Source organism: Sinocyclocheilus grahami, unplaced genomic scaffold (genome assembly GCF_001515645.1).
Source record: "Sinocyclocheilus grahami isolate Dianchi unplaced genomic scaffold, SAMN03320097.WGS_v1.1 scaffold31.1, whole genome shotgun sequence".
NCBI lineage: Eukaryota > Metazoa > Chordata > Actinopteri > Cypriniformes > Cyprinidae > Sinocyclocheilus > Sinocyclocheilus grahami.
In genome coordinates, this window is record NW_015505210.1 from 1,857,691 (window position 1) to 1,868,333 (window position 10,643).

Genomic DNA, 10,643 nt, shown 5'->3' on the forward strand with positions numbered 1-10,643 from the left:
TTCACACCCTCAGTAGGCAACGAGGCACCTTTGAGCCACATGTGTTGACAGAGTAATTAGAAATGTTTTGTGGTGTTTCTAACATCAACAGTTTTGCTGTCCTACTCAGACTGTATGTATGTGTAAAGGAATGAGCCTTACATTATAATTAGGGATGCACCGATACCACTTTTTCCAGTACTCGCCTGATACCGATACTTTTATTTTTGGTACTTGCCGATACCGAGTACCGATACCGATATTTTGCATTTGTAAATGTTTTAAATATTGGGTACAGAAACCAAAAGAGTATGTATAACGTTAGTTGGTTAACTTCATTTATCAAATAGATAGTCAAACCAAAATTTATTCAAACACCTACAACATTTCACACATTATCACAGTTTATTCGCTATAGTTTAGAAAATGGTAATAAAATATAACAAGAACTCAACAACAAGTTAAACTGTGTCAAAACAAATTCATCTTGATAATGTTAGATAATTTTGATCGAAAGGTATGTAAAAGATTACAATCAACCAAAAAGTATTCAGACCGCTGTTAGTATGACAGTATTTACACAACTATGAATACTTTGTCGGGCAACCTTTAGCCTTAATGACAGTCTGTAGTCTCCTGGGCATGCTGTCACCCAGCTTAATGCAAACCTGAACTTCAGTTTTTTTCTCAGACTCGGTCTGAATAATTTTTGGTCCCAAATTTGTATCAATTTTACTGGTAGTCCACTGTATGAAGAATTTTTGGTTATGATTTGTCACAGTTTACTTTATTTTGCTATCCTCACTTACATAAAAACTATAGTGAACTATAGTGTCCTGCACCCACTAGTAAAAAAATATCAAATTATATCTGGTCTCTGAATAATTTTTGGTTTCACTGTATATCCTTCGGTTATTTTCACACTTAATTATGCCCATTAAAATGTATTTTACAAGTTTTTGTTACTTTCACTGTTCATTGTTTTGCTCTATGGTATATCATCTTTAATTTAATAGCATTGGAGCTGCTCCATTGCAGCGGCTTAGTACTGTAATCACGTGCTTTGCTGTAATAATGTAGGGAACCACTCGTTATAAATCTCCTAACTGTGATATTTTCAGAAATAGAAGACGCGTTTTTTCATCTGAAACGTGGTGCGATTTATTTTCCAAAGCCACTCATACACTGAACAAAATTATAAACGCAACACTTTTGTTTTTGCCCCCATTTTTCATGAGCGTGTGCATCCAGGAACGTCGCGTGCACACCATAGACTATAAAAACAGGTGCACACTCTAAAAATAGCTCACTAAAGTTCTAATGAGCAGGTATCGCGGTTGCGGCACAGTCAGCGATGAAACGCCAGAAGCAGCAACAGATGACTTCAGTGTCATCATGGATGAAAAGAAAGAAAGAAAGGAGATGTGAGTTTGATTCAGTAAATTAGCTCAGGTCAGAATAATCATATTTTCTGTCTACACCTGTTAATGTTAGCCTACTTTGACTGAGCTAACGTTAACATACACTGTTGCTAGGTAACAGACTGTTGTTAGCTAAATATTTAATGTAGAACAGTGGTTCCCAAACTTGGGTACGTGGTACGACAGAGGGGGTACGCGAACAAAATGCTTAGTTTTGCGGTGTTTCGTGAACGAATCGTTGATTCAATGATTCATTTATAAATACACCGACTTGCTTAGTTACTGAATGAACAAATGACTCGATGACTCACGCATTAGACAGTGACTTACTTAGTTTTCACTTTTTTTTAATCATTGCATATTAATCTATTGACATTTTTTTTTATTTTAAACATTAATATTCTATTTATAAAGATTAAAAAAATGCATTGGAAAGTCAATTTAGGGGGCAAATATTGTCCTTTAATGGAAAAGGTGGCGGTTTTAGTATTTAAAATAATCACTTTTCACTTTTTTTTAATCATTGCATATTAATCTATTGACTTTTTATTTTTATTTTAAACATTAATATTCTATTTATAAAGATGAAAAAAATGCATTGGAAAGTCAATTTAGGGGGCAAATATTGTCCTTTAATGGAAAAGGTGCAGTCTAAGTGGAAGAGAGGGGGTAGGCCTAAGCAGAAATGCCTCAGGGGGTACTCCACTCTAAAAAGTCTGGGAACCACTGATGTAGAACATTCTGTCCTGTGCAACAAGTGATTTATTTTATATTTTCAGGTACAGCGGTTAGTTTTGTTTAACAGTGGAAATTGAGTCTCACATTATTCAAAACATTAATGGTGAACATTTTCGACTTTATAAAATGATTCTCTCAAGTCTTGAGTAAACTTGCCCTATTAAACAATAAAGAAAGTAAGACATATTTTTCTTATTCATAGTTTAGTAGCCTACTATTCTTTTTGCCTGAATTGATCATTAATCAACTTAATTATTTCCTGGATTTTGTATCACCATAGTACATTTTGTATTGTACATGCAGGAAATGGGATTCAAATCGAAAACATTTTCCCAGAACAGCCCACGGAGCGAGGAATCCAACTCCTCAGAAGAAAGAGCATTCAAATGCTCGAAAGAAAGCACCATGCTCACAATAACCCTCAATGGTGAGGGGAGCGATGCTTCAAAAGTGTGTTAACAGAGACACACTGGTTGAGTGGAGCCTAAGGTACCATTTTCGACTTTATAAAATTATTCTCTCAAGTCTTGGCGATCGGCCCCTATTAAACAATAAAGAAAGTAAGCTTTTTCTTATTCATAGTTTAGTAGCCTACTATTCTTTTTGCCTGAATTGATCATTAATCAACTTTATTTATTATATTTATTATTAATTATTTCCTGGATTTTGTATCACCATAGTCCATAAATTTATGTACATGCAGGAAATGGGATTCAAATCGAAAACATTTTCCCCCATTTTGTGTCCCCCCCACTTCTTAAACCAAAGTTACACCCTTGACTGCAACACTCGCTGAGTGCCATTAAACAGCTTGAAAGATCAAAGACAATTTTTAATATAACTCCGACTGGATTCGTCTGAAAGAAGTAAGTCATATACAGCTAGGATGACTTGAGGGTGAGTAATTTATGGGCTAATTTTCATTTTTGGGTGAACTAACCCTTTAACTGCGGTTTAAAAAAAAAAATTAAGAAAACTCTGTTAAAGTGAGATTATGTTAATGCGTTATCGCGTTAACTTCAACATCCCTAAATTCTACACAAGAAATATTTTATTTTTAATGTATGTAGATATAAATAAATAGATGATCTAATATCTCTAATTTAATACATCAAATTTATGTAAATAAAGTAGTGCTGTCAATCGATTAAAAAAATTAACTAATTACTTTACATTATTACAAAATTACATTTTTTCTGAAATTACTCGTGATTAATCCCACCTAACATTAAAGTTTTTAAATATACTTTTATATCGCAATCATTTCGGCTATCAATTTGAACATTTATTAGACTTTAAAAAAATTACTTCTAATTTAAGTGAACTTAAAAAAACAATCTTCACATAAACCCATTATAATAAATGTCATATTTAGCTTCCTGTGCCCTTCAGAAAGTTGGAAATATACAGAAATTGAATAAAGTTATCAAACACTAAATTCTTAATTAAAGAATAATCATTAAAGATACTAAAGTTATTGATTTCCTCTTTTTTCTTTTGTTCTTTGATTAACAGACGTCACAGCAGCTGGTTATTAGGTTATTTTGGCTGCTTTAAGAGCTGCCGCTGCTTAGCATGACGTGGATCTGACACGCATCATATTTTCTCACAACTCTTTACCTTTTCTGACCCACTTCAGGTGTTAAAGTCTCTACTAATGAGCTGACATGTTGAATCGGGTGTGTTAGATAAGGGAGACAGTGCTGGGCTGTTCCAGGACAGTTTTGAAAACCACTGCATTTCAGAGACGTTCTTAAATCTGACTCCTATATAACAAATACATACACAGTTTTAAGGCAGCTTTAGCCGCCTTTTTGGTAACTTTATGACTTAACTGACGACATAACTACGACATTGCATGCTCGTAGTTTCATTTGTGCTTTAATATGAAGTGATATACAGCGCATGCCACTACATTTGTGTGTGCAATTGAAGTGCACGTGCTACGAGCACAGTATAACGGCTGACAGGACAGGAAATTTAGTTTTTTACTGACATATGGCCTTTTTTGCGCTCGTTTGACTAACGCCTCATGCTGAGGTGAAGTTGAGTGCGCATCTGAAAAGTTTCCCGTTTGATGTAGATGTAAAGATGTTCTGCAACTAAATAAACACAATTCTGCAACTAAATAAATGCAATTCTTGTCAAGAAAAAAGAGACAGAAGCAGCAGTTGTGAGTGGGGTGGCCAACCCTTTTTTTAATACAAAGTGATATCCATGGTTTCTTTGTGAGTATCTGTTGTGTTTTAGTGACATTTTTTGTGTCTTTTGAACTTCACTGTCTCCCTCACAATAGTGTGAAGAGACAGCTGATCTTCAGGATCCCTCTCGGTACCTCAAACTGCCATTTTCCAAAGCCAGCCTCCAGCCGGGCAACAACCAGACAATAAAGAACAGCAAAGAGTCTTTCTGGATCCAGTCGTCTCTCTGCTCCACTAAACTCACTCAGAATGGTGAGAGAATGTTCCTCCTTACAATATGCCATAAAACTAAATTAAGTTATCTGGATTTAAGATTTTAGATTAAGCTAAACCTGATCTGGCATAAACACATCATGAAAAAACACAAAAATGTATACATTTCCAGCAAGTGAATCTGTAATGGAAATGAATGTTTTAGTTAAGATCTCAGATCTATCCCATCCAGTCTGATGTCTGTTAGAAGAGCGGTGATTTCATAAATACCTTGTCTCTGTGCCATATGACCCTGTCTGCATCATGACCTTGATATTGTGATATATATATATCGATCTGAGCCCTTCAGCAGGTGAATGTCATGGTAATAGTGGCAAAAACAGAGAGGCCTGCATTTGGACCAGAGATCACAGCGGACTGAGCCCACACCTGCCTCTGTTGACCTTGGAGTTTCGCCCAGTCTCTCTGCGGCTCTGCTGTGCCCTCACCCAACTGCACACATATCAACGGCCATCTGGCTGTTATTTAACCAAAGCCACTGAACACAAGTTAGATTCAGTTTATATTGCATCTATACTCAGTCTCAAGCTTCAGGGTTTAAAGTTTAGCTGTTTTTTTTTTTTAGCTTGATCTTTGAACTATATCGGTCAGATTGTGAACTATAGACAAAACCACTTTTGTCTAAGCATTTAGTTCAATTACTTAATTTTTTTAAATCATTCTCACATTGTCCCATTGCATGTAGCTATCCTACATATTCCATGTAAATATTTGGAAGATCTCTCAGGGGCTGTTCAGGTCTCGTTTTTTGCTCGCTCAAGTTGTTTATTTCAAATGTAAATGTGCGGCAAATGCGCTCATGATAGAAGCGGCACGGTCGCGACGCTCATGCGCTGTGACACGCTCATTTTTCAGAGGCACTTCTATGCCACAGTGAGATGAAAAAATCAGAACTTTTTAGAATGGTGCAAGCACACTGCAGGTCATGTGACAAGAACCAACCAGTCAGCTTCACCTTTTCTGTAACAACATTGAAAGCTCAGCCAAGATGGAGGAACAGCTAATCGTAGCTGTACAGGAATAGTAGCAGAGCTACTGCAAGCGATTTCTGGTGCTGGAAATCCATTTACCTTTTGCTGAAACCTCTGTGTCATCATGGAGAGTGCAAGTCTTGGTTGCTAAGCAACAGCAGATGCCACGGGAGCGCAAGTCGGGCAACTGGCGGCTGACAATGGTTCACGTACAGTTGATTTGCCAATGGGTGATTTTGTACTGGTTGATTCAACAGAAGTTGATTTGTCAGCGGTTGACTCACTAGTGTTGACAGTTGATTCACCTACAGTAGTTGATTCGCCGGTTGTTGATTCAGTACCAGTTGATTCACCAGTGATAGACTGATGATGGTTGATTCACCTATATTTGATTCAACAGTGATTGATTTACTAACGATTGATTCACCTACAGTTGAATCGCAAATGGTTGATTTTGTATCAGCTGATTCACCAAAAGTTGATTTGCCAGCTGTTGATTTGGTACCAATTGATTCACCAACAATTGATTCACCAGTGATGATTGTTGATACACCTACAGTTGATTCGCCAATCGTTGATTTGTTACTGATGAATTCGCCCAACAGTTGATTCCCAGTAATGATGGTTGATTCACCTAGTTGATTCGCCAGTGATTGATTCAGCAACATTTGATTCACCAGCAGTTGAATTGCCAGTGTTGGATTATTCAACAATTGATTTGTCAACAAAGAATTCATCAACAGGTTATTTTGCAGACAATTGATTTGGTAATTGTTAATTCTTTAATGGTTGATTCGGCAACTACTGATTTGAAGTATATTGTTGATTTGCCAGCATTTGATTTGTTAGTTGATATTTCGCTAGTGGTTGATTCATTAACGTTTAATTTGCCAGTGGATTTAACAGATCTGCCAAAAGACTGATTCAGACACTTTATCAATAATCCAATTTAAATAGTTTCTTTTCAAAAGTGCACATTTCTTATATTGTTTTCAGGTGACATGTTAGACCTGCTGAAATGGAGAGTCCATCCGGACAGAATCATTGACTGCCTCTCCAAACTGAAGGACATTGATGGCACTGAAATTGTTAAGGTATAAACCACATACAGCAATTTGCTTTTATCACTGAATCTGCAGACATTGCATGGAATATTTTCCAAAAAATAATCAATTTTTGTTTCTCTGTAACAATTGATTGTCTTTGTATAGTTTTTACAGGACACTCTGGACACCTTGTTTGGGATTTTAGACGAGAGTCCCCAGCGGTATGGACTAAAAGTCTTTGACTGCCTGGTGAGTGATGCTCTGTTCAAACCTTATGAAGGTGAATATATGAAATGTAGACACTGCATTGCTCTCAAGTTTCTAGTTTCCACAGATACTCTACATATTTTGACTGCAAACTCGTACAAACTCATCCATCTCTTCTGCAAGGAGACGGTTTCTTGCCATTATTGAGTACAAGATACTTTCCTCATCTATCCTCCTCTGTGTTACCACAGTTACATGCCAAATATGGCAACTCATAAAAACTTTGAGTAATGTTGTTGGGCAATGTTGCAGTCAATGGGCAACCAGGTGAGACACAGGGCCCACAGCCGATCTAAAGTATCCAGATAGAAATTTGATGCCCATTCTCAATGGGAAAGTGCCCAAGCAACATTGCTCAAAAAAGTTTCCCCATGTATCATCACCTTTAGACTTCTCTTGGTATAATCCAACTCCTGTCCTCACATCCTCACATCCAAAGCACTTCTACATCCGAAAGCACATTTGAAATAAACTCTACATGATTCATTCTTTTAGGCTTTTCTTTTAGGAAGTGTTTTGTACAGTAACTTTACTTTTTACACAGTTCTCTGGAACACCTGATTCAGCTGCTGCATTCTTCTGTCTGTTACCAAAAAAACCAAACAATTGTTGTCTTGGACAAACCGATTTACTACATAGCTGTTGTAGCGAATCAGCTCAAAGGGGAAATATGAATAGTTAATTATAACTAGTTATAATTAATTATAAATATTTAGATCCGCTGTAAGTATTTACTTGACATCTCAGTGTCAACTGTCTGTCACTTCTAAGAACGTTAATTGAATGAATGAATGAATGATGAATGAATGAGTTTTTATTGCCAGGTATGTTTACACATACGAGGAATTTGTTTTCATGACAGAAGCTCCACAGTGTAACAGAATGACAGTGACAGAACAAAAACACAGATAATAAAAAATAGAAAAATAGAACGAGTAATTTCCTGGTTAAGGAAAATAACTTTCTTACTGTACAATACTACTCAGAGCATGTAGCAAAAATCTGCATGATTAGGGACTCCAGTTATGAGCAAACAATGAACAACCTCAAGTGTGATACAAGTAAGACTTTATTAACTACATAAACACTTAAACTAGTCTAACATACACACACGCATACAGTTGGCATAGGAAAAAGGGGTTAAAGCTTAAGCAGTTAAGAGAAGAGAAATAAAGACATGAAGCTATGGTACAATTTGATATTCAACAGATCTACAGCCTGAAGGAAACATCAGTTTCTTAGTTCAAACACACTTTTGTAAAAAGGTGCAAATGATACTTAATGTATCAATGAATAAAACTAAGTTTGATACTTGCACGTCTCGTCTGTTTAAAAGAGAGTCCTGATGCACTTTGGTGCTCCAGCTGGTCTCTGCTGAAGTTAGTTGATGAGAAAGAACCAATTTGAGTCAGAGGATCTTGATGAATGGAAAGACTAGGCCAGAGCTTTGGGTGGTTTTTTTGAAGACTCTTAGCTCAGCATCTTCTCCTGGAATTCCTGAATCTAAAAGAACCGCCTGATCTGGAGATCAGTGATCTATAAAGGGTGACGATGTCACACCCTCAGGATTTGAGTGAGCCAATGAGGAATGGTAGCTTTGGAGGTACATTTTACGATCCTTTGTCTCTAGCATGGTAATTTGCATATGGAACTGGATTGGATGTTGATATGCAAACCATTGAAGATTCTTAGAACACTAATATGTTGCATAGGTATCCACATATTATATACACTCTCAATTAGATCATCCGAAGATGAATTCATAGAGGCCAAACATGGTATAGGGGAGTTTACATTAACTAGTGATCTGTCATAAGCATGCATTAAAATAGTATACAATACACAAGACCATATACAAGGAGGTAGTAATCATACACAAAGACCTGGGGATATGCATGATAGGAAAGTCATAGAAAAATTTGTCTATGAATTAATGTAAGAACGAAGTCATTTCCTATAGCATTATGTGTCTGTTTCAGAGAGAACGAAGTAGGAGGAAGATTCTCTCTACATACTTTTAGGTCGTAAAAGTTTATCTGATCTGGCTGAGGTGTCCTGGTTGCCATGGTAACCAGGGGCCTAGGATCATTCACAGACATGCTGGCACTCAGTATGTTTATTGGGTGAGGGGTCTGTGATTATTTGTTAATCTAATGAATAATTGATTTGTTAAATCTAATGGAAAATTGTGTGTCTGATTGGTCCTAATGCTACACTGTGCTAGTTTTATGTGTCATATCATTCCACGGCCTACTTCGGCCTGTTTCACATAAAATAATTTAAATTCATCATGGAAATGGCACCTTAAAAGGTTCATAGACCATTTGAACAGTTGATTCACCAGCAATGGTTTCAATGGTTGATGTGATGCAAGTTGATTCAACAGTTATTGATTTACTGCCTTATGATTCACCAAAGGTAATTCATGTTATCTAATCTTAGACTTTTCTTGCTATTATCCAACTCCTGTCATTATATCATATGATTAATCTAGTATAATAAGCAGGATAATGTACATTAACAGTTGATTCTGCCAGTGGATTTAATGGATCTGCCACATGATTGATTCACCAGAGATTGATACACTTACAGGTGATTTGGAAAGTGATTCGGCTGTTGTTGATTCTGCTGGTCAGTAATGCAAAGTAAACTCTGCCAAAGCCAAAGGGACTTATTTAGCTTAAATTATGATAATAATTTTGCTATGGATATGCTTACAGCTTTATTGAAGTGATGCTTTTCTTTTTCTCCTCAGGTGCACGTTATAAATTTGCTGCAGGACAGCAAATTCCAGCTCTTCAAACCTGTAATGGACAACTACATCGAGAACCACTTCGCTGGTGCCCTTTCCTACAGGTAAACACAATAATGTTACAAATCGCAAATTATAAGACAAATGTTTTTTGTCACTGATGAAAAACACTTTCTGCAGCAGTAGGTATGTCAGCTGGCACAGAAATTTTTTTCGTGACTTTGTGCTTCTTTTCCATAGTTTTTCTATGTAAACGCACTTGATGCACATCTTTCACCATTTTCACCGTGCTCATGTCTTCTGTGTCGTCTCACATATGAGCACATGTGTCAAGTTAAAAGAAGCTTGAAGTTAAAAATGACATGTTCTAGGTATTCATGTTGCGAGAAAAATTCAAAAAAATTAAAATGCTGGTACAGCATGAACTTTATGTAAACACAGACAAAACATGTCATATCAAAATAAAAGTCTTGCAGTGTAAATGCAGCCTAAAGAGACCTGCCTCTGTCAATGATGTCATTACAAATAATCAAACAGCATTAATGTTGGTGAAAAAACTCGCTGCTCTATTTTTGGAAAGCTTTAGTAGCTTAAGCCCTTTGACAAAACCACTCCGTGTTTTATTGCTCTTAAAGGGTTAGTTCACCGAAAAATGAAAATTAGCCCATAAATTACTCACCCTCAAGTCATCCTAGGTGTATATGACTTTCTTCTTTCAGACGAATCCAGTTGGAGTTATATTAAAAATTGTCTTTGATCTTTCATGCTGTTTTATGGCACTCAGCGGGTGTTGCATGCTTCAGTCCAAAACAAGTTAAATAAAAAGCGGCCATCCATAAAAAAGTGTCTCTCGTGGCTCCGGGGGGTGAACAAAGGCCTTCTGTAGTGAATCAATGCGTTTTTGTAAGAAAAATATCCATATTCAAAACGTAATAATCACTTTAATGTAGCTTGCGCTCACTGTTGTACACTGGAAGCAGTTCCGGGCGGATGAC

The 10,643-nt window shown here is 36.5% G+C and overlaps 1 protein-coding gene across 1 annotated transcript in view; it reads left to right on the forward strand.

Moving 5' to 3' along the window:
- LOC107575921 (dedicator of cytokinesis protein 4-like) overlaps window positions 1–10,643 on the forward strand; it is a 79,554-nt gene that overhangs the window by 33,698 nt on the left and 35,213 nt on the right. The window contains 5 exon segments of the mRNA XM_016262234.1: window positions 480–496; window positions 4,435–4,591; window positions 6,580–6,677; window positions 6,795–6,878; window positions 9,652–9,752. Of these exon segments, the coding sequence (XP_016117720.1) occupies window positions 480–496; window positions 4,435–4,591; window positions 6,580–6,677; window positions 6,795–6,878; window positions 9,652–9,752 (457 nt within the window).